The sequence below is a fragment of the Aquarana catesbeiana genome, linkage group LG06 (genome assembly GCF_042186555.1).
Source record: "Aquarana catesbeiana isolate 2022-GZ linkage group LG06, ASM4218655v1, whole genome shotgun sequence".
Classification (NCBI taxonomy): Eukaryota; Metazoa; Chordata; class Amphibia; order Anura; family Ranidae; genus Aquarana; species Aquarana catesbeiana.
Genome location: NC_133329.1, coordinates 231,334,043 through 231,359,559, shown reverse-complemented (window position 1 = coordinate 231,359,559; position 25,517 = coordinate 231,334,043). Strand labels below are relative to the sequence as shown.

The window sequence follows — 25,517 nt, the reverse complement described above, 5'->3', positions numbered from 1 at the left end:
TCATTAATCGTCTTCCCGACGTAGTAACAACCACACTCACATGTGAGTAGGTACGCCGCGCGCCCCCGTATCAGAGAGATGCTCTGACCTCCGCGATCAGATGTAATACATACAGCTGATTAGGCGGAGTTGACCATCTGATTGGCCCAGGCCAATCAGATCAGGTATATCAACACTGACACTTGGCTGGCTTGTGTCAGTCTACTGGCCGCCGCCTTGATGTCAGTTGTATCTCATGCCTCAACTTTAAGGTAAATAGCATCGCTACACTGGTTACTACATGGACATGGCTTGCTGTATATGTATTTGCTACAAATCTATTATTACCTTTTTGTTTCTACTACTCTGCAACATGATAAGGTTGATTTAATCACCCTTTTGTCATGATTACCCTTACAGTGGCCAGACCTGTTTGCTGCTGTGAAACCAGGCATCTCTTGTGAATGCATCTCGGCACTCAGCCTATGGACATACGGTTAACTTCTTTGACGTGTGTGTGGACTCATGCAACCAGCATGTATTTTTTCTTGCTTTTATTCATCTATTGTTCAATGAGTCAATAATATGTAAGTATTTTTTACATCATTACTTTGCAATATTATACAACAGGCTCCAAATTACATTTTGATGCCTATGTTAGAGCCCTTGCACACTGGGGCGGCGTCGGCGGTAAAACGCCGCTATTGTTAGCGGCGTTTTACCGTCGGTATGCGGCCGCTAGCGGGGCGGTTTTACCCCCCGCTAGCGGCCGAGAAAGGGTTAAATACCACCGCAAAGCGCCTCTGCAGAGGCGCTTTGCTGGCGGTATAGCCGCGCCGTCCCATTGATTTCAATGGGCAGGAGCGGTAAGGGAGCGGTATACACACCGCTCCTTTACCGCTCCGAAGATGCTGCTGGCAGGACTTTTTTTACCGTCCTGCCAGTGCATCGCTCCAGTGTGCAAGCCCTCGGGGCTTGCACACTGGATACACAGCAGCGGCACTTTCGGGGCGGTTTGCAGGCGCTATTATTAGCGCAATAGCGCCTGCAAACCGCCCCAGTGTGCAAGGGCTCTTACAAATACTATGTTTGTATTGCTATACATATACATATTTGTGTTACAGATATGACAATAATATACCCAAATATAAATTTTCCCATAAGAATGAAAAGTACACTCTAATGCGATTTTCCGAAACATGTCGGGACAAATCCTGTGAAATTCAAATTGAGTTCAACTCATCATGAGTAGCACTTTGGATTACCAGCCTTGGGTGATATATAGTGGGTGATATATATTGTATAACTCGTGCACTGTTTGTATTGTGAACTATTTTGAGTTCTTTTAGAACCATTTTTCTATTTGTGTATATTAATAAAGTTGGCACCCGTGTGCCTTTTATACTTATCCACTCTCTATTTACTCCTTCCTGCCTCCAAGGGGGCGTCCATTTAGTGCATTTCTTTGCATTTTCCTCTTTATCATGTTATGTAGGATGTTGGCAGGCCAGCACATTATCCAATTCTTATAATTTGTATTTTTTGCATACCCAAAAAGACTTGCAGCTGTAATTGCAGTGAAAGGTGGTTCTACAAAGTATTGACTCGGGGGGGCTGAATACAAATGCACGCCACACTCTTCACATATTTGTAAAAAAAATTGATAACCATTTATCATTTTCCTTCCACTTCACAATTATGTGCCACTTTGTGTTGGTCTATCACATACAATCTCAATAAAATACATTTACGTTTTTGGTTGTAACATAACAAAATGTGGAAAATGTCAAGGGGTATGAATACTTTTTCAAGACACTGTATGCATGCGGAACTTTTATATATGTTTTATGAATTTTGTTTTGATATTTGAACACTGTGGCATTTTTTAGAATTTACTTATGCATTATATGGTATGTTTACTTTAGGTTAACATTGGTTTATTTGCACTGCATTTGCTTATTTGCAGTTTCTGGCAGTAATGTACTAGATTTATATATATATATTGCATTTTTTGCACATCTTACGTCATATGGTATTATTTACCTTTGTTTGAGACCTATTTGCACAAAATTCATTTTACTTGTTTAGCAGCGCCATACCCACTCTTATAATTTACTTTCTATTCAGTACATCAGGATTGATCGTTTTTCAGATATATAGGTTTCCACACAAAAAAAAAAAATATATATATATATATATATATATATATATATATATATATATATATATATATATATATATATAGTTTGTGGACTCTAACTTTTCTACAGACCAAATAATATATTCGGATTTGGGTTATTTTTACAAAGAAATGTAGCAATATTTAGGTGCAAAAGAGAAAAATGCATTTTGTTTCAAAATTTTCGGCCTTTTTTTATTTTGTGTGAAACTGCTGATCTGCACAGAGCTTCCTTGGCTCCTCCCACGCGTTACATCACAGTCACGTGACTTTTTCAAGGATCCTTGAAAAAGTCACGTGACTGTGATGTAACGCGTGGGAGGAGCCAAGGAAGCTCTGTGCAGATCAGCAGTTTCACACAGTGTACTGCACTGAATCTGCTCCTGTCTAAGGCGGCTGACTGCTATAGTAAAACCTGCATATGCCTTATCATTATAAGGCACACGTGAGTGGATTGAAGTTTGCCTGTGTACCTTGGTATCCTAACTATTGCACAATGATTGGTTTTTTTCTCTTATCTGCCTGTTTATGATTCCCACATTGGTTGTGAATAGAAGCAAAAAACACATTGGTACTATCAATGAGCACCTTAATTAAGCAAGTGTTTTTAAACAGCTTTGCTAGTGATCAAAAGCTCTATACCAATCAGGATTCTACACCTGTATAATTGAACCTTCTGAATACATCCCTATATATTTATTTTTATGTGGATTTTTTATGTGAATTTTTTACACATTTGGTGTCACTAATTTTTAATAATTTTACACTATTTTGATTGCTGGATTTTATAGGAATTTTTACTCACCGCTGGATTTATTTGACTATTTATATTTATTCTTATATATTCATTTTCATGCACATTGTGAAGCGCTTCAAATATCATTATTTATTCTTTTTAAGTGACTCTGAAAACACTCTCTTTTGATAGCAGCCTCACTTGGTTTTATGTGTAATTATCAGCTATTTAGCATCACAGCGCTTTGTGTTTTATATATATTTTTTCAATCTTATTTTATTGACAATGTCATTTTTATTTATTTATTTATTTTTTTTAGACATTTCTGCATATATTTTATTCTTTCTTTTTTTTTTCCACACAACTACATTTGCTCCTGTATATGCTCAAGAAATAAAATAAAAATATAAAAAAAGGCATTTCTTGCTGGAACACCAGTTTTTCCTGAGATATTTATAGTTATATAGTTATTCTGATGTTTTCCTGAATGCAAGAATTTTGGAGTGTTTTCAGAATGTGCACCACACCTGCAAGATATAATAGAAGTCTATGACAAAGCATAGCTAACCCACAGGAAAGCTGAGGGTGCAGTGTGGGTAAACCGCAGTGCGTCAGTATAAAAGCAATCTTATAGGGAACTCAGGACAGTAAGGGCTTGTTTACATTTGTGGTTTGGAGGGCAGTAAAAAACTATAGTTGAGGCATGTATACTACACACCCCCAACCACTGGTGCAGTGTCATGGGTCGCAATGGCAACCACACCCTATGCTCCAAGGCGCAGAGGTCAGAAGCATACAGGATGGCCCTGTCCTACATGTCTAGAATACTGGACTATATATAAATTCCAAGCATTGCCCTCCTCGGGCAGTCTGGATTCCATAGGGATGGTCCACGGCATCTGGACCTGTATAGTAACCTGCAGCAGGCTAAACGCATTGCACCAAGTGCAAGGTTAGCACCCTTGCAGGTTACAGTGCCCAGAGCAACATTACAGGCCGTTCCCACAGCATGGGGTCTTGATCTGGCTCCCAAGGTTTTTTTGTGCCGATTAGGAAACACTGCTTCTGTTTGTTGCATCAGAAGACTATGAAGAGTTGATCAAATGATCCAAAGATAACACAATAAATGAAAAATAAAACTAGTTAAAGTGATTGTAAAGTCTCATTTTTTTTTCTATTAAAATTGCAAACATGTTATACTCACTTGCCCTGTGTAGTGGTTTTGCACAGAGCATCCTCCACTTCTCGGGTCCCTGGCTGGAGCTCCTGGCCCCTTCCTCCTGGTTGAGTGCCCCCACAGCAAGCAGCTTGCTATGGGGGCACCCAAGGTGAGCTGCAGCTCTGTATATCCATTCAGACATGGAGCTGCGGTTCGGCCCCACCCCCTCTCTCCTGATTGACTGAGTTTGACAGCAGTGGGAGCCAATGGTGCCGCTGCTGTGTCTCAGCTAATCAGGAGGGAGATTTCCAGATGCCGAGGCACTCATGGACATCGCTAGATAGAGATGGGTCTCAGGTAAGTATTGGGGGGGGGATGAGGGGGGCTGCTGCACACAGAAGGCTTTTTATCTTAATGCATAGAATGCTAGAGATGCTGCGAGATAAAAAAAAACCCTCTGCCTTTACAATCACTTTAAGTTAAGAGTGATTTCTCCATAAAGGAGTAGAGGTCCATTACCCTAGGACACTAGCACAAAATGAGGATTCAAACAGTGGTTAGCTATAGGGAATGCACTCAGTGGGAGAGTCCTACAAAGCTATGTCAGTGTCCAATCACCTGACGGTACCAGTCTATGACCCAGGCTCTATTAATACTTTGCCTGTGTCCTGTAGTGATGTTTCTCTCAACTCCAGTAGCCCCCAACTAGTCATGTTTTCAGGATTTCCCTCAGATGAAACGGCTGTGGTAATTACTAAGGCAGTGAAACTGATCAAATCATCTGTGTAAAATAATGGAAAGCCTGAAAACATGACCCATTGGGGGTACTTGAGGACTGGAGTTGTGATACATTGCTGTAGTGTACTGAACATTTAAAATAAGGAGTTGCTTGGTTATAGGGGGACCTTTGCCCTGTTCTAATTATAATAAGCCCCCTTTAGATTGCACTAGGCTATTTACAAGGGCAAAGCATTTCAAGTTGCCGATTATTTTGTTGTCTCTTTACCTAACCCATATTAGTGCACAGCCTTAGATACTGATAAAAACAGTGCCATAAATATTGTATATACAGATATATTTTCTGGCAGTGGACATTCACAGTACTTCCCACTCTACAACTGCAGTCACCTATGCCAACTGTTATTGCTTCTATAAGGTGATGACATTTACTGCCTTAACAGCGTGCCAATTGCTGCCATTTAACATCACCAGTCCTCTCCCAAAGATTCACCTGAGGTCTGCGTTTATTATGAATCTGATATGGAAGTTTAACATGGAACTGCAGTTTTTTGTTTTTTTTTCTTAAAGTTCATTGTTTAGATGTGGTGGCTGCAAAATATTTGAGAGTTGTAAAAATAACCAGACCGAAATTTGTATAGCTATGTGTATGAGGGCATGTTTAAATATGGAAAAATAGGATTTTTTCATCATACTTACCCGTAACATCCTTTTCTTTGAGTACATCATGGGACACAGAGTTAGGCTAATGTTTATTACCTGCTTTGTTATACTTCATCTCCAGGTGAATGGACACTGGTAGACCAAAGGTCTCTAGACAGGAAGTGATCCCCTATATAACCCCTCCCATACAGGAAGTACTTCAGTTTTGTAGCAAGCACTGAATCCTCAAAAAGAGGGGAGGGATCTCTGTGTCCCATGATGTACTCAAAGAAATGGATTTTACAGGTAAGTATGACAAAAAAATACTATTTTCTTTTTCATACATCATGGGACACAGAGTTAGGCAGCTAACATTCATTACCTGCTGGGACGTCCCAGAGCAATAGCCTTGAAGGGAGGGAGACAGCCTGTCAAACAACAGTCATCAGAACTTATACGGCAGCCCGCAGTACACTGCGGCAAAAAGCCAAATCCTCGGCTGCTCGACCATCCACTTGATAAAAAATTGTGAACATTTACACTGAAGACCAGGTAGCAGCCTTACAAATCTGAGCCACAGATACCTGATGGCGAAAAGCCCAGAAGGTTCCTACACCCCTGATAGAATGAGCTCTCACCCGAAAGGGAGGAGCTTTACGTTTCAGACCATAGGGCTGAATGACCAATTGACGGACCCAATTGGCAATGGAAGCTTTATTAGCTGCCTGCCCCTTCTTGGGTCCCTTTGGTAAAACAAAAAAGGAGTCTGATCCTCGGATCTCCGCAGATAAATAAATAATAATAAACCTTGACTGCCCGGACAACGTCCAAAGAATGCAGTCGTCTCTCTTCCGCCGGACGAGGCCGAAAGAAAAAAGAAGGCAGAATAATATACTGATTTAAATGAAAGGCCGACACCACTTTTGGCAAAAAGGATGGAACAGGTCGTAACACGACCCTGTCGTGGTGAAGGATCAAGTACGGTTCCCTGCATGAAAGAGCAGACAACTCCGACACCCTTCTAGCTGAGGTTATAGCCATCAGGAAGGCTAGCTTGCCTGACAGCAAGTCTAATGGAAGTTCCTTGATAGGTTCAAATGGTTGTTTCTGTAACACAGACAGCACCAAGTTCAAGTCCCAAGGACACATAGGTGACCTATTTGGGGGAATCAAGAGAGTTGAACCCTGCAAAAAGGTTTGGACCAGTGAATGGGGGGGCTAAAGGCCTTTGGAAGAATACTGATAGGGCCAAAACTTGACCTCTGACTGTACTCAAAGCCAATTTGATTTCCACAGCTGACTGTAGAAAAGAGAATTCTCCCAATCACATATTTCCAAGGATGCCATTTTTTGGCTTCACACCAAGCAATAAAAGTCTTCCAGACCTTATGATAGATCTTCTTAGTGATAACTTTTCTAGCATTCTACTGAAGCCACGGTCCTTTAACACCCTGGCTTCAATAGCCATGCCGTCAAATGTATTGACTGTAAATTGGGGTGGAATATAGGACCTTAAGACAGTCAATTGGGGCGCCGTGGATGCGTCCATGGCCTGTCTATTGTTAGTCTCACAATCTCCGGGAACCAGGGCCTTCTGGGCCAGGCTGGTACAACCAGAATGAATGGAACTCCCTCTCTCCGAATCCTACGCAACAAATGTGGAAGGAGAGGAATCGGAGGGAAAGCATAAACCAGGGAGTACTGTCTCCATGGAACTACCAGAGCATCTACTCCAATTGCCAGAGGATCTCTTATTCGGGACACAAACGGATGAAGCTTGCTGTTGAACCTGGATGCCAGTAGGTCGACCTCTGGCCATCCCCAACATTGGCAAATTTCCTGGAACACTCCTGGGTGTAGGGACCATTCCCCTGGGCAGATTTGCTGGCGGCTGGTATAATCTGCCTTCCAGTACCCTACTCCTGGGATATGGACTGGCAAAAGAGTCGGCACCTGCTCCTTCAGAGCTGGTACCGCCTTGGTGGTTTATACAGGCCACTGCAGTGGCAGTGTCGGACTGAACCTGGATAGGGCAGTCCTGAAGCTCCACCATCCAGGACCGTAGGGCCAGTCGTACTGCCCGTAATTCCAGGACGTTGATGGGCAGGATCTGTTCTGTCCTTAACCATTTTCCCTGAGCTGTGAGTCCTTCTAGGGTCGCTTCCCAGCCTGAGAGACTGGCATCTGTAGTCAGTACTCTACAAGTTATCGGGAGGAAGGATCTTCCCTTTCGCAGGTTCTGATCCTGCAACCACCAGTTTAGTCTTTAGCCTGCCCGAAGAGATAAGGACATTGGATAATCCAGGGCTTGTCCTCTCCTGTTCCAAGCCAACAAAATGTCTTGTTGTAAAGGCCTGGAATGGAACTGGGCATAGGGCACCGCCTCGAAGGAGGATACCATCCTCCCTAGAAGAATCATACAGAGCCAAATGGAGGGTTGTCTGGTGCCCCTTATCTAACGCACCCGATTCTTCAGGGCAAAGATCCTTGCGGGTGGCAAGAATATTCTTGCTTGGACCGTATCTAGGATCAGGCCTAAATACTTTATACTTTGAGCTGGTCTCAAGGTTGACCTTTTCAGTATTTATGATCCAGCCTAAGCTTTCCAAATACCACACTGTGCATGTTCTAGAGTGATCTGTAGTGAGTGATCTCTGAGCAGGAGGTCGTCCAGATACCCGAGCACCAGGATCCCTTGGGCCCTTAAAAGACCTAGTACTGGTGCTAGGACGTTTGTAAACACCCAGGGAGCTGTAGCAAGCCCTGAAGGGTAGAGCCACAAACTGAAAATGACGTTCCTCTACTGCAAATCGCAGGAACCTCTGAGGCTGAAAGATAGGTACGTGCAAGTACGTGTCCTTTATATCAATGGAGGCTAAAAAGTCTTCCATCTAGAGTGAGGCTGGTTCAGGGATCTTGGGTCCAAAAATGCACTAAATGATGTAGTACCTGAAACAATAAGTCTCTTTTTGGAGAATCCAAGGGAACGCTGGATCTTAAAAACTTCTGAGGGAGAACCCCCCGCAACTTCAGCTTGTAACCACAGGATATAATTGAGGTGACCCACTCGTCCTGAATTATTGTTCCCCAAATGTCTGCAAAGTGCAGCAGGCTTCCCTCCCACTCCTCAAAAGGAGGGCTTGGTGCTGGGTTTAGAAGAGTTTTGGACCCAGGGCTTTTTCTGGCCCTGGCCTTATGACTTGCCCCTGGCTCTAGCGCCCTGTTGGCGGCGGAACTGCCATGGGGCTGAGACATTTGAGGAAGCAGTCCCTGAAGTTTTAAACGAGGGACGCCTGGTGCTTTTCTTCACAGGAAGTAAAGAACTCTTCCCTCCGGAAATTTTTTGGATATATTTGTCCAAATGATCACCAAATAAACGTTCCCCATGAAAGGGGAAACCTGCCAATAACTTTTCACAAGGAAGCTCGGCTGACCAGTTCTTAAGCCACAAAAGTCTATGTACAGACAAGAGAGCCAAACGAGAAACCTGCAGTATTGAATACTTTTAAGGCATCAACAGCAAAACATAGCGCTCGAGGAATATCTGTCATATTTTTAGGCATATAATTTTCCTGGTTAGGCCTATCAGGCCGTTTGACCTGATCCTTTACGGACTAGCAGATACCAATTGCTGCAACAGCTGGCCGAATAGCTGAATTGGCCAAAGAAAAAGAAGCCTTTAATAATGACTCCAATTTCTTGTCAACAAGTTAAACAAGTTAAGTTCCTGTTTAAGGAAGAGACTGCTGCATCTACAGCTGGCATGCTCCCTTTTTTAACAAACTTTTCATCCATGGGATATAAAAAGGGATTGTTCCCAATCAGCATACACCGCCTGTTCCAGCAGGGGGTGTAGGGGGAATGCCTGTGTGGCCTGAAGTGGCCTCAGGGATCCCAAAAGGACCAGGGGGGCTCAGTCACCTCTGCAAGAGGCAACTTAAAGGTAGAACGAACCATTTCGGTCAGAGTCAGGGTGAGAAGCCTCTGCAACTGAGAGGCAGACATCAACTGGATATCTTTTTGTCCAGATTGCTCGGAAACAGACTGATCCGCCAGGCCCTCCACAGAATCCTGAGCTGTTAGCTCTTCCCAATCCCCAACCCATTCCTGCTCCAAACTAGGAGGCTCCAGGGAGGGGGATCTGTCACACTTCTTGTCACCCTGCAGGATGGAGGCGATCATGCCAGCAATCCTGTGCTCTAACCCAGCTAGGGCCGAGGACAGTTCATCCTTGGTGATAAGGGGTGAAGCAGCAGCGTTGACTGTAGGCACAATACTAGATAGGTGCAGCGGCTCAGATTGCCCGGAAACCTCTGGTCTTTTAGGGGATACGACACTAGAGATACAACTAGGTTCATCAGGAACTACTTCCCTGTAGTGTTAGTCCCACTCCTCTTTTTTGAAGGTATTTACTAACCACAAAAAGAGAGTACTTGGGTGTAGTATTAAAACACCTCAGAAGGGAGAGCCTTTAATAGGGCTCACCAAGCCCCTATGCCACAATCCGGCTAAGCACCTTTAGCCTGCCAAGCAACACTTCATGACCCACGTGACCGGGGTAAGGAGAAATGAACTGCTGCAGCTGCCTGTTCAGAGTCTACTCTGTGTCCCACAACTGCCTTCTGGAAGCACCACATGCTTGGCATATACAGCTTAAATAAGCTGGCTGTGCGCCGGAACGTTGTGTGCATGCGTGCGCATTCCAGGCGAACGGGCGTGGCTGTATTTGTGTATGGCGCAAATCTTCATACACCCAGATAAAGGCTACTGTGCATGTGAGGCGAAGCCGCATGCGCCATGGCCGCCAAACAAACTGCTAAGTCCAGCGGCGCTCTTGCGAATGCACGTGCGCCATGACTGCCAAACAAATAACTGCTGAGCACAACGGCACTCTTGAGAACGCATGTGCGCCATGGCGAACCAAGACGAAATGGCACACCATCGTGCGCCATCATACAGGTAAAAAACAGCCAGACACAAGCAAAAAAAGGTACACTTTTCAAACACTCACAGCTAGCCCAAAACTCCCCCGTATGGTCACCCCACACAGGTGTCCAGCCTCTAGCTAGCTTGACTGATTTTTACAATCACTGGGACACCCCACAATATTAAATAAAGGGGTTTCACTTACCCGTCCAGGCGCAGGACAGGTTAGAAACTAAGAGCCCAATCTTCACCCTTCACGGCGGGTTCCTGTCACTTGAGGACCTTCATGGACACGGTTCCCTTTTCTTGTTTAGGGACCATTCCCTTGGATCTGTACAGCACCCTGCAGGAATGCCTTAGTGCTGTGGTGTCCGGGATTCCACTTCGCAGGGTCCAGCACCCGGAGGCTGCATTACAGGCAAAACCTTGCAGGATCTCGAGTCTTCTTTGCGAGGCTCGGGTACCATTTATCTAAGCATATAAAGCCTGTGTCAAATGGACCTTATCTATCAATCCCTTGATTAATTTAGGAACCGCTTGTGGGACTAAAGACCTGGAGCTCAGATTGCTCAAACAAACCGTGCCATACACCTTGCAGACACTGGTAAAAAACTGAAGTACTTCCTGTATGGGAGGGGTTATATAGGGGACTTCCTGTCTAAAGACCTTTGGTCTACCAGTGTCCATTCAGCTGGAGATGAAGCATAACCCAGCAGGTAATGATTATTAGCCTAACTTTGTGTCCCACGATGTATGAAAAAGAAATAGCCTCTAATAAAGCCAACAATATTGCTGCCCATACTACAATTATACAATAGTTACAAGTATACACTAGAGACACCCCACCATGTTTATCATTTGGTAACAGAGTTGTGGTTTGAAGACATTCTCAGGCATTTTCCATACTGTTAGCTGCCTTTGCTGCTTTGAAAACTAGACATTTCTTTTATAACGAAGGCTATAAAGCTGTCAGCACACTGCTAACGAACAAACTAATACGACTTCTCTATGCCGTCTCTATGGTTGGATTTGCAATGTAATTTGATTACATCAAAGCCAACCTTTCTTCATGTTGGCTTTTCGTAATAATTTGCATCTAAAACATATTCAAAAACACTTTGCTAGTATAGGTAACAGCCGGCATTAAACTTCTATGAAGGTCTGTAAGTCACCTGCAGTAGGGCGAGGTCAGCATCTTGAGCCAGCTGCTGGAGATTCTTTACAGCAGTTGCAGACTTAATAATTCTCACTAAAGCTGGAGAGCAATCAAGTGGAAGGTCATTCAGTAAACTTTTTTCATCCTTCAGTAGCAGCAGAGCGTGATACGGCCTTGAAAACAAATATATATAGATTAGCCACCATTAACAAGAAATAGGAGTATTACTACCTACAAAAATATATTTTTTATTATCCCTCCAAGACAGCACCTTTTATAAGATTGCTCCTGCTTACTGGAATACAGACAAGAAAAAAAAAAATATCCCCAACACACCCTACTCTCCAATAAATTAAAAAATAGGCAGTATCAAAACTAGATAATGCTCAATAGAACAACAATTATTGAATATATGATGGTTATAGAGATGCATTTTTGGAGAGTTAAAGCAAACAGATCTATCAGTAACACGTCTATCAGTAAAACGTTCTATTCCATAAGCCTCCTGAATGTCCCAACACAAAAAAACTTTAGGGACGGACAATGACTAATCTCACAATCTGCCAGCATCTGCACTACAGTCTGCAAGTGTCATTGAGTAATAGTGTAACAATGTATCATTGCACTGTATTTACTATTTCACTCAAATATGTGACCTTTGCATATGACATCAGACAAAGAAAACCTACAAGTGTGTGAAAAAAAAAAATGTAATGTATTTCCTATTTAATCCCTTATTAACCATAATCAGCCCTAATTAACCACTTACTTAAAGACCAGGCCTCTTTTTCAGACTCTGTGTTTAAAGTTAAAATTACTTAAAATCCCCAAACATTATACATTTTTTTTCTAACACCCTATAGAATAAAATAGCGGTCATTGGTCATCTTACAAGCTCACTTTTTTTGGAAAAAATTCACTTTTTTGAATAAAAAAATTAAGACAACATTAAATTTAGCCCAATTTTTTTTTTTATATTGTGAAAGATAATGTTACGCCGTAAATTAAAATGAATTAAATTAAATTAAATTAAAAGTAAATTGATACCCAATATATAAGATGAAACAATCAGCGCCACAAGTAAAAAATGTGATGTTTAAATAAGATAACCTAAAAATAAACGTGCACAGCTGCTAAACATTCCAAGTGGTACACCACACTAATTTCAAAATGGATAGTAAATAATAAATGTAGCGCTATGTGTAAAATTATAAATATAAAATGCAAATCTCTAAAATAAATAAATTCTACATATAAATGAATAGTCCATAAAATGAAAAAATGAAGAAATAAAACATGAAAAAAACTCTTCTTGTGATCAGTGTATCCACACAATTCCACCACAGTGATTGTTCGTCCTCACAAGGAGTGCACACCACCACCAGTAAAGTTTTTATGAGATTTTAAAGTTTTTATTTTGTAAGTGCAACTTGTCCATTTGGGGGCTTTGAATAAATTTGTATACGGAGAACACTATGGTCTCTATACTTATTATTTACATGTCCTGAACTCATGGAATCTTGAGCCAAGCTGGGAGATGATCCGCTTCTTTGGATATTAATGAGCTGAGTTACCATTAAGAAAAGAGCCATCTGGATTACCCACCATTGATTGGGAAGAGGAAGTGAAAGCAAAGAGCTTGTGGGGAGATCCGCATATGATACCTAATATGTCACGCTTGAAAATTGCGCCAGCTCGTGGAATGGCGTCAAATTTTTACCTTTAAAAATCTCTATTGAGGACGTTTAAAAAATTCTGCAGGTTGCATGTTTTGAGTTACAGAGGAGGTCTAGGGCTAGAATTATTGCTCTCGCTCTAACGATTGCGGCAATACCTCACATTTGTGGTTTGACCACCCTTTTCATATGTGGGCGCTAATCACATATGCGTGCGCTTCAGTGCGAGAGCTCGTCGGGACGGGGAGCTTTAAAAAAAATTTTTTTTTCTTATTTATTTTACTTGATTTAATTTTTTCACTGTTTTAAAAAAAAAAAAAAAAATTGGGTCACTTTTATTCCTATTACAAGGAATGTAAACATCCCTTGTAATAGAAAAAAAAGCATGGCAGGTCCTCTTAAATATGAGATCTGGGGTCAAAAAGCCCCCAGATCTCATATTTGGACTTAAATGCAAAAAAAAAAAAAAAAAAAAAAATTTGTCATTTGAAAAAATGACAACAGAAAAATGTGCCTTTAAGACGTATGGGCGGAAGTGACGTTGCTTCCGCCCTGCTATAGTATGGAGACGGGTGGAGGCCATCTTCCCCTCACTCCTCTCCATACCCAGCCACGGACAGGTCCCAATCGCCTCCGCCGACGGCTCCTGTAAGCAGCGGTAGGCGCGGGAGGCCCCTCTTCTGCCGCCGATAACTGTGATTTCGTGGCGAATCCGCCGCAGAGATCACCCTTATCGTAAACAGAAGCGCCGGCTCTAAAGATGGCTACCTCGGTTGTGGCAGCAGCTGCTGCCGTTACCGAGGTATCCATCTTTAAACTGCCGACGTATATGTACAGGAGCGGGTCGGCAAGTGGTTAATGCCTTTTTGCATTTTAATATATAGATTACTTAGAAAATAAAATAATTTTTGCAGGACAATATTGCCAAACGAAATTCTAGTTTGTCCCCAAAAAAACCCAAATGATCCTCTTCACTACTCTCTATCACCAACATCATCTTTACCCATGCTCGCCTCCAGTACTGCTCCTGAGCCTTTCCCATCCTCTGGAACTACTTAATCTGTCCTGCTATCTCCTACTCGGTCAGTCTATCTAATACAGATACAGTGGCTGTATGAACTGTATGTATCCTCTGCTACATACAATATACAGCACTGTGTTCTGGCAGCGGTAAGGGGTCTTCCTGTCCTGATCCTGGAACAAAATTCAATCAGGCTGAACAGCTCTGCTTTTCTTAAAATTTTCATACATGTAACCCAGTGTGAAAAAATAGGATTTTTTAAAACAGCTTACCTGTAAAATCCTTTTCTTTCGAAGGACATCACGGGACACAGAGCCACAGTAATTACTGATGGGTTATATAGGTATCACTGGTGACTGGACACTGGCACACCCTATCAGGAAGTTCAACCCCCTATATAATCCCTCCCCCTTGCAGGGATACCTCAGTTTTGTAAGCAATATAGTGTATTAGAAGAGGGGTGGGACCTCTGTGTCCCGTGATGTCCTTCGAAAGAAAAGGATTTTACAGGTAAGCTGTTTTAAAAAATCCTATTTTCTTTCTCGAACATCATGGGACACAGAGCCACAGTAATTACTGATGGGATGTCCCAGAGCAATGCTACCTGAGGGGGGGGGAACCACGACCAAGTAGGGTGCAAACAGACCTGAGGACCCTGTACCGCTGCCTGCAGCACACTACGCCCAAAGGCGATATCCTCATGCCTTCTCACATCCACCTGATAGAATCTGGTGAATGTATGAACTGAAGACCAGGTTGCGGCCTTGCAGATTTGAGCCATAGAGGCCCGGTGATGCACTGCCCAAGAAGCACCAATAGCCCTTGTGGAATGTGCCCTGATCTGAAACGGAGGAATCTTCTGTTTCAAACCGTAAGCTTGAATGATCAACTGTCGAATCCATTTAGAAATGGTAGCTTTTGACGCTGCCTGTCCTCTATTGGGACCCTCTGGCAGCACAAACAAAACATCCGTCTTGCGGATCCGAGTAGTTGCCCCTAGATAGGCCTTAACTGCTCTTACTACATCCAACGAATGTAGAGATCTCTCTTCCGGAGAACAGGGATCTGGAAAAAAGGAAGGTAGAACAATGTCTTGGTTTAAATGAAAATCAGAAACCACCTTCGGTAAAAAACTAGGATGAGGGCGTAGTACCACTCTATCCTTGTGTATAATCAAATAAGGCTCCTTACAGGAAAGAGCTGCTAATTCTGATACTCTTCTAGCAGAAGAGATGGCCACCAGAAAAATTAATTTCCTTGTCAACAAGACCAAAGGAATCTGACTTATTGGTTCAAAAGGCTGTTTCTGTAACACAGCCAGGACCAAATTCAAGTCCCAGGGGTTTAGGGGCGCTTTAACCGGAGGATTAAGACGCATCACCCCCTGCATAAAGTTTCGGACCAAAGAATGCGAAGCAAGTGGCCGCTGAAATAATACTGATAAAGCAGAGACCTGGCCCTTGATGGTACTCAAGGCCAGCTTCATCTCTAATCCTAATTGCAGAAAATCAAGGATTCTACCTATGACATATTTCCTGGGATGCCAACCTCTGGATTCACACCAGGTTATATAAGCCTTCCAGACTCTATGATAAATCATCCTGGAAGCTGTCTTCCTTGCATTAATCAAGGTAGATATGACAGGACCTGAGAGCCCACGACTCTTCAGAACGTGGGTCTCAATAGCTAAACCGTCAAATTTAGCGTTTGTAAGGCAGGATGGAACACTGGACCTTGAGATAACAGGTCTGGGCGTTCCGGTAGTGTCCACGGGGAACCTACCGTCATCCTTACTATTTCTGCATACTAAGTCCTTCTGGGCCAAGCGGGGGCCACCAGAAGTACCGACTTCCTTTCCTGCCTGATCCTGCGAAGGAGTCGTGGTAGTAGCAGAATAGGCGGGAATGCGTAAATCAGTGAGAACCGATGCCACGGAATCACCAACGCATCCGTCCCGCATGCAAGAGGATCTTTTGTCCTTGCCACAAATCTGTCTATCTTTTTGTTGAATCAGGATGCAAAGAGATCTACATCTGGAACCCCCCATCTTTGGCATATGGCCCAAAAGACGTCGGGATTCAGAGACCATTCCCCTGGAAGTAACTGCTGGCGACTTAGATAGTCTGCCTGCCAATTTTTTATTCCCGGGATGAAAACTGCCGATATGCATGGCACATGCATCTCTGCCCAGACTAAGATCTGGTTCACCTCTTTTTGAGCAGCTCGGCTCCGGGTGCCTCCCTGATGATTGACATAAGCCACTGCTGTGGCATTGTCGGACTGGATCCTGACCGGACAACCCTGTAGCCTGATAGTCCAGGCTTTTAGAGCTAGATGTATTGCCCGGATCTCCAGAATGTTGATGGGTAAGGTCCTCTCTGTCTTGGACCATACCCCTTGGACCGCAGCCTGTTCCAGAACTGCTCCCCAACCTGACAGACTGCCATCTGTTGTTACCACCGTCCAGGTAACCGGTAGAAAGGATTTCCCCTTCTGCAGGTTTTCGGGTATGAGCCACCAATTGAGGCTCTGACGCACCGCATGCGACAGGTGCATCGGAAAGTCTAATGCCTGAACCTTCTTGTTCCAGGTCGACAGAATACTGTGTTGCAGCATTCTTGAGTGAAACTGAGCATAGGGAACTGCTTCGAATGAAGACACCATCTTCCCTAGTAGCCTCATACAAAGGCGGACTGAGGGACCCTTCTTGGTCCTTACTGTCAGAATCAGCTCTCTCAAAGCAGTGATCTTTGCCTGGGGTAGAAATATTTTCTCCTGGCTTGTATCTACAATCAGACCTAAATACTCCAGTCTTCTTACTGGTTTTAGGAAAGACTTTTCTAAGTTGAGGATCCAACCCAGGTGTTCTAGATACCTGACTGTGGTCCTCAAGTTTCCATTCAAAGAGGCTACCGACCGGTCTATCAAGAGCAGGTCGTCTAGGTATGCTATGACAGCTATACCCTGAGCCCTTAATCTGGCCAGAGGAGGAGCCAAGATCTTTGTGAACACTCGAGGTGCAGTGGCTATCCCAAAAGGCAGAGCCATAAACTGGAAATGGTGCCCTCCTACCTCGAAGCGCAGAAACTTCTGATGAGCAGGAAAAATGGGCACATGCAGATATGCATCTCTGATGTCTATTGATGCCAGAAATTCTCCTCCCTGCAGGGTGGGAACTACTGTTCGAATTGATTCCATGCGGAAGGATTGAATCCTTAGGAATCGGTTCAGATCCCTTAAGTCCAAAATGGGCCTGACATCCCCATTTGGCTTTTGGACCGTAAAAAGGTTGGAATAGAAGCCCAATCCCTGGTCCTTTGCGGGAACTATCATAATGACCTCCTGCGACAAAAGTCGCTCTAACGCTAGAAGGAGCGACTGCTTCTTCTCTGGGTCTCTGGGAACATTTGATCTGAGGAACCGAGGAGAAGGGAATTCCTGAAACTCCAGCTTGTACCCTAAGGTTACCGTGGAGACTACCCATCTGTCCTGGAAGTCCTCGTGCCAGAGCTCTGAGAACTGTCGCAGTCTTCCCCCCACTCGAGTGAGCGGGGGCGCCCCCTCATGCAGAGGTCTTAGTGTTTTGCCTAGTAGGTTTCTTTCCCCAGGACTTCTTTTGTCCCTGGGGTTGACTCTTGTCTCTGGACCCCGATGGAGGCGGCCGTCGAGACTGCCTGGAGGCTGAAGCCCCCGGCGCTGGGGAAAGAGTCCGTTTGAAAGAGGGACGCTTACTCTTCTTCTTGACAGGTAAGAGAGTGCTTTTCCCACAAGAGATTCTCTTGATATAGTAATCCAAGTCCTCTCCAAACAACCTTGCACCACGAAATGGAAACCCAGCCAGTAGCTTCTTACATGGTGCTTCGGCTGACCAATTTTTCAACCATAGGATTCTACGTATATGCACCAACCCCAGTGAAAGACGGGAGGTTTGCACGATAGAATCTCTAAATGGCGTCAACCACAAAGCATAAGGCCGCTGGAAGGTTAGCAAACCCCTGGGCCTGCTGTTCAGGTAATACTTTGATGACCTGCTTAACATGGTCTCTTAAGTATTGACAGACTCCAATCGCTGCTACTGCAGGTTGGGCCACTGATCCTGCTAAGGAGAAAACATCCTTCAATAGGGATTCCATCCTTTTATCTACAGGATCCCTGAGCATCTGAGCATTGTCTACAGGACAAGTCAGGCTATTATTTACGGAGGAAATGGCGGCATCAATAGCCGGTATTCCCCACATTTTAATAAACTTTTCTTCCATCGGATAAAGTGTTGAAAACTTTCTCGGCGGAAAAAAACGTTTGTCTGGGTGATCCCACTCAGAATAAATAAGCTTTTCAAGTAAAGTATGAACAGGAAAAGCATGTGCTGCTTGGAAAGGTTTCAGTGACCCCAAAGCAGAAGAGGATTCTTTAGCAGTTTCAGGTATGGGCAACTTAAATGTGGAGCGGACCAATCCAGTGAGGATCTGCACTAAGACTTTCTCCTCTTGGGAAGTCGCAGAGGGTACCTCTCCACCTGAATCCTCCGAAGAGGAATCATCCATCCCATCCCGATCCTCTGAAAGGGATTCATCTCCTTTATCCCAGAGCTCCTCTGTCTGAGGGTCTTGGGGAACAGAGGAAAGCCTAGTGCGTTTTCTTCCACTGAGTGAAGACGTAATCACGGCCATTAATCTTTCCTCTAGACCATTAATGGTTGAGGAAAAAACCTCTTGTGTAATATATACAGGGGCTGAAGTGCCAGAAGCAGGTGTAGCCCCTGACCCCGATGGCTCTCCCTGGCTAGCTGTCCCTGGCCCATCTTTAGGGGGGGAGGATGCTGCCGACAGGGGGCCCTCAGAACCTGAACGAGATCCCCTAGTGTCTCTGGTTCCTGGGGTGCTTGAACCTCTTCTACCCATAGTGCAAAGCAACAAGGTGTGAGGTATACAAATGAACACTGCCCGCTGAGCGATGTAGTCTGGCTAAAAGCCTTGCTACCCAATGATCAGTCTGGTGTTACTTCAGTAGATGCTGCCTAGGAGAATGCCTGTGTCCCACCTTACATGCGACCGTCAGCTCTGTGTCTCTCAGAAGGCTGAGTGCACCTGTACAGAGTGCCTTTAATAGCCTGCAGCTGGCCTGAGTGGGAGTCTAAACACTCTGTGCTGACATCCCGCCCCCTCCTCTACCGCCCCCCCCCCTCGAGTTTTGAAAAAAACTAGCGCTTCCCGCACTGCCGACTCTCCTGTCATGCTTCTGGAGAAAGGCTGGGGATGGGGGGGGGGGAGGAGGGAGACTGGTAACAAGATCTGCCTGAACGGCTATCTTCAGAGATGGTGGCCATTAGGCCGCAGAGCCCGGGTGGTATAACCACTTTCTAGACCCCTGTGGCCCCTCTCTAGCCTGGGGGGAACATTCAAACATGAGAAATCCCCCTTTCCACCTTACCTGCTTGCAGCCTGCTTTGAGATGCTGGGACATAATCGGCACTGAACACCTGAGACAGTCAGTCAGCATGTGTAGGTTTGTGCTCTTGGCAGCCCCCGGTGGTCACAATAGGCATAGCATGCATTTACCTTAAAGGAGAAAAGCCACTAGAACTCAAAAATTCTGTGGAATCTCCTCTTACCTTATCCAGCCGCAGGGTGCTGTTTACACAGACCCAATCTTCACCTCTCACGGTGGGCTCCGTTTGAAAAAACCGTCAGAGACTGGGGCCCCCATCAGTAGGGGGATCCAACAGTTCTGGGACCGTAAAGCACCTCGCCAGAAATTAGGAAGTTTAAAGCCATTTTCTGATCTGCGGGGTCCAGCTCTCTAAAAAGAGAAGCATTACGGGTAAAACCTCGTTTCTTCAGACACGAGGCCCAGGTACCATTCAATTCGGCCATGAAAAGACACTTTGAATGGATCCGGTTCGCCTGGCTTGCCCCAGTATAGGATATCAGGATATTCCCTTTGGAGCTCAGCACAGGACATCTTTACACGTCCATCACCTAAGACACTGGCGTAAAAACTGAGGTATCCCTGCAAGGGGGAGGGATTATATAGGGGGTTGAACTTCCTGATAGGGTGTGCCAGTGTCCAATCACCAGTGATACCTATATAACCCATCAGTAATTACTGTGGCTCTGTGTCCCGTGATGTTCGAGAAAGAAATAAACGTAAACAACTAATGCATGTTTCTCACCATAAAATCCAGTTCTTGAGAGCACAGATATATAATTTAAGTTATTTTTTCTAATTGTTAAGCGCTGCACTTTTTTTCTTTGTAAAATGTCACTTTTGTTGCAGCACATCCTACAGCAAATGACAGCTCCCCAATATCATTGCCCAAATATGGCCAGTGACGTCACTGACATCCCTGCCCCTTTGCTTACATGGCTGGGGTTTCTGTGCCATGTAAGCAATGTGGTGATGACAGCAGCGGCTGCTATGTGCCAGCACTCCCTGCTTCTTTAGGAACCACTGACAGTGGGAAGCTATGCTATATAGTAGTAGTAGAAAACCCCCGTTAGACTTACCGGTAACGGTATTTCCATGAATCTTCCAGGACAGCTACTTGAGAGATGATTGGCTCCGCCCTCTACAGGAAACAAAAATCAGAAACAATTTAAAAGGTCCCTCCCTCTCCTCTGACCCTCAGTTGTTTGAAGATCAAGCAAACCTCCACCAAAAGTGCACTTGGCAGAGGAATAACTAAAAAAACACCACCAGGTAAACAAAAGAGACCAGTGAATACAGAATAGGGTGGGAATATAGACACTGTCCTGGAGGATTCATGGAAATACCGTTACTGGTAAGTCTAACAGGGGTTTTCCCCCCCTCATCTTCCAGGACAGCTACTTGAGAAGATGAGCAAGATTCTATACCTTATGGAGGGACGACAGCCTGAAGTACTTTCCTACCAAAGGAGAGGTCCTGGCTGGAGAGCAGCTAGACCAGTGATGGCGAACCTTGGCACCCCAGATGTTTTGGAACTACATTTCCCATGATGCTCAACTACAGTGCAGAGTGCATGAGCATCATGGGAAATGCAGTTCCAAGAAATCTGGGGTGCCAAGGTTCTCCATCCCTGATCTAGACTATATAATGCTTGATAAACGCATGAGAGGAGGACAAGACAGCAGCTTTAGAAATTTCTTCCCATGATGCTCCCTCTCTTTCTGCCCATGACGCGGCCAAAGATCTCGTTGAATGAGCTCTAACTCTGGAAGGACTACCTCCTGGGACCTGTGAAAGCTGGAAGAAACTTTGGGTAAGTACAAAGGATCGGGCCTAATCACTACCCTGTCCTCTAAAATCCTCAGGAAAGGGTCCTTACAGGAAAGAGATTCTAGATCAGAAATCCTTCTCCCTGACGTTATAGCCAAAAGAAAGGTAATCTTTAAGGAAATCAATTTCAGAAAGGCCTCATGCAATGGCTCAAAAGGACCCCTAGTTAGAACATTTAATACTAACGACAGATCCCAGGGGGGAATCTGTTTAACAGCCCTGGGTGTACGCCTAGTTCTAGCTGAAAGGAACCTCTTAAGCAAAGGGTCCTCAGCCAGTCTTCTTTCTGCAAACAGAGCCAGGGCAGCAACCTGAACCCTAAGGGTGCTGACAGAAAGTCCTTTCTCCACTCCCGCCTGCAAAAAATTTAGTATACAGGGAGTAGAAAAAGAAACCATTCCTGTCTTGTCTTGTTTCCTGTCTTCTGCCAGGAAACAAAAGTCTTCCAAACTTTCCCACAGATCTTTCTTGTGACTAATTTAGAGCTGTCCAGCATAGTCTCAATAACCCTCTCTGAGCACCCACTTAGCTGTAGGATGCGCCACTCAGCCTCCAGGCCGTCAAATGGAAGGTCTGAGGGTTTGGATGAAGTACTGGCCCCTGAAGGAGAAGATCCCTCCACTCCGCCAGGGGCCAGGGGGGTTCTATTGAGAGAGCTCTCAGCGAGGAGAACCAACTCCTCCCGGGCCACCAAGAGGCAATCAAGATAACTTCTGCTTGATCCTGAACAATCTTTTGAACTACCAGTGGTAATAGAGGAAATGGAGGGAAAACGTAGACTAGAGTGAAATTCCATGGGAAAGAGCGCATCTGTCCCTAAGGACTCCGTCTCTCTTTCCAGCGAGAAGAAAGCCGGTAGTTTTTTGTTGAGACTGGATGCAAAAAGAGCCACATTGGGAACACCCCACCTTAACACGATCTCCTGGAATGTGTCTCGAGTCAGTTCTCAACTGCTGGCACTGATGTTTACTCTGCTCAGATAGTCCGCCAGAAAATTCACTGTCCCACTGATGTGCACCGCCCTGACTGAAGAGACATTGTTCTCTGCCCAGGACAGAATCTGCTGGCTTAACAATAGAAGAGTATCCAAGCGAGTGCCCCAGTGCTTGTTTAGGTATGCCACAGTCGTGGCATTGTCTAAAAAAAACAGGTTTTGAATTGACTCTCTCCTCCAAAGCAATTAAAGCCTTCCCCACTGCTAACAGTTCTCTGAAATTCGATGACTGGCATGCCTCCTCTGGCAGCCAGGCTCCCCTGGGCCTGCCAGTCCCCCAAGTGAGCTCCCCAGCCCCACAGACTGACATCTATAGTAATTTTCATTGGGGAATACTGTGCCCAGTCCTTGCTTCCCTGCAGATGTTCCCATTGCTCCCGCCAGGACAGATTGAGAAAATCCTCTCATAGAGGCGGTATGAGTGGATTCAAAGAGCTTTTTCTGCAACCCCTGTTACGCAGAAGAAACACCTGAAGGGGCCTGGAATGCAATTGGGCCCATGGCAGCCCCGGAATGGCTGCAGTCATTGAGCCCAATAACTGCATGATCTGACGAAGGGAGGCCTGTGGGAGCAACCTGAAGTTCTGAACAGAGACAAGAATCTTTAAAATCTTTTCTTCTGGAAGAAAAATCTTTTGGGCAACTGTGTATTAGGTAACCCAAAAAGGGCATGCCCTGGGAGGGAACCAGACAAGACTTTTGCTGATTGACCTTCCACCCCAATTTCTGAAAGGTCCGCAAGATCAATTGCAGATCCTGAACAAGGCTCTCTTTCACTCGAGCAAAGACCAAAAAATCGTCTAAATATGGAGTGATCCCTCTGTATTGGAAAATAGGCCATGTTTTTCGTGAAAATCCTTGGTGCTGCTGAGAGACCAAAAGGAAGGGCTCTGAACTGCCAATGACTTGGACCATTCTCCATGAGAACTGCAAATCTGAGGAACTTTTGCTGATTCTGGCAGATTGGTACATGAAGGTAAGCGTCCTGAAGATCCAGGGTTACCATGAACACTCCTGGTAATAACAGATTCCTTACAGAAGGAGGCCCCATGTACACTGCTGCTGCTAAACGGATGTTCAGAGGCAGTTGGACACTTTTTTCAACTGCCCCTGAACTCATTCAATGTTATCTTATGTGTACATGTACACAGGTTCGTTTACTGTCATTTTTAGGCAGTTACTTTTATAGGCCTTTTTTTAAGGCAAAAAAAATGAGTTCAGACGCCAAACACGACTAAACGCGTTAACCTGCGTTTCGTTTATAGGCATTTTTTGTTTTTGGCCATTTTTAAAAAAAATAACTAATTTTTCTTTTCTTTAGAAACGCTTCTAAACGCAAATGCAGCAAAACATGGCTAAACGCGGCATGTAAACGCGGCAAAACGGACGTTTTAAACGTGGGTTACTATCTGGCAAGTTAAATCGTTCAGGAGAGGTTGTAAACGTCCCATGTACATGAAGCCTAAATGTTTTCCATCCGGAATCGTCTGTAGATTATGAATCTGTTCAGGACGCTTAAATTGATGACCATCTGAAAACCACCGGAAGCCTTTCTTACCAGAAAGACGTCAGAATAAAATCCTCAATATTTTTGATCTTCCAGAACAGGAGAAATAACCCCCTCCGTTTCCCACATCGCAATCAGATTCACTATGGCCTGCCATCTCTCTTAGTCCCTTGGCAGATGGGTAAGAAAAAACCTCTGGGGTGGGGGGGTTTTTGAATTTCAACCTGTAACCGCTTTCTATCATTTGGAGGATAAAAGGATTGCTGGTAATCTCTGCCCATTCCTTGATGAAATGGGACAACCTCCCTCCTACCCCCTCTCTCTGGCTTCACTGCGGATTTTTGGTAGGAGCTGAAGGAGGAAAGAGTGCCCCCCCTTTTTGCTTGTCTTTGTTAAATGACTACTTCTTCTTTGCCTGTTGCCTATTGGTCTTAAAATTAACTTTGTTCTGAAAGCCACGAAAAGGCTTCTTATTCTGGGGCTTATTCCTTTGAGAAGATGGAAACCATTTACTCTTCTCAGAGGAACGAGCTAGGACTTCCTCTAAGGAAGAACCAAATAAGAGCTTGCCCTCAAAGGGTATGCCGCAATGTTTATTCTTGGAGGTAAGATCACCTTCCCAAGATTTTAGCCACATGGCCCATCTAGCTGAATTAATGAGTGCTGATGTTCTGGCAACAGATTTTACAGAATCTGCTGCCACATCAGCCAAGAAAGCAACTGACTTGGCAATAAGGGTTAGAGAATCCCTGATCTCCTCTATGGGGGGTAGCGGAGGAGAGAAGGTCAGCCAGACGTTGGACCCACACGTCTAAATTCCTAGCAACACAGGTGGACGCTACAGCCGGCCCTTAAGAAAAAGCAGAGGCATCCCAGGCCTTGCGTAATAAGGAGTCAGCCTTTCTATCCACCTGATCTTTAAGGACCCCAGAGTCCTCAAATGAAAGATCTGACTTTTTAGATACTTGTGACATAGGAGCATGTAATTTAGGACATTTGAAAAAAACCTCCTCAAAATCGGACTGAAAGGGAAACCTTCTCATGTCCTTCAGGTTCTTTCCACTCATAAAGGATCATATCCTTGAGAGAATGATGTAGAGGAAAAGACTTAGATTTCTGTCCTTTTAGACCTCTGTACATCTTATCCTGAAAAGACTGGGCTTGCTGAGGCATCTTGATCTGTTCAGAAGTATATTTTGATCTTAAAAGTTCATCAATATCTTCAACTGGAAAAAGATACCTAGTTGAGCTACCAGTATCCTCATCCTCTGAAGCATAGATATACACAGATACTGGATTCTCACCTTCTTCCAGGTCAGAAACATTATGTGAACTAACGGTCTTTGACACTAAGAGAGGTAGAGATCTAGCTGAGACTGAAGGCTCCTGAGTCACAGGCTTAGAAGTGGAAGGACCTAGCCTGGCTACTCTGTCATTAAAGGACCGAAAAGAGGCCACTACCTCTTTCATAGAAATCATCAACTAATTTAAAGAGGCAGTAGACCCAGAACCTGCCTTTGACGGAATACAATCCTCACAAAATAGTT

General features: G+C 44.5%; 1 protein-coding gene across 7 annotated transcripts in view; it reads right to left on the bottom strand.

The window, feature by feature from the left end:
• Nucleotides 1-25,517, bottom strand: part of NPRL3 (NPR3 like, GATOR1 complex subunit) — a 309,508-nt gene that overhangs the window by 81,453 nt on the left and 202,538 nt on the right. For all 7 annotated transcript variants that reach the window (XM_073633030.1, XM_073633034.1, XM_073633032.1 and 4 more), the window contains one exon: nt 11,532-11,688. In XM_073633030.1, the coding sequence (XP_073489131.1) occupies nt 11,532-11,688 (157 nt within the window). The remainder of the gene's footprint in view (nt 1-11,531; nt 11,689-25,517) is intronic.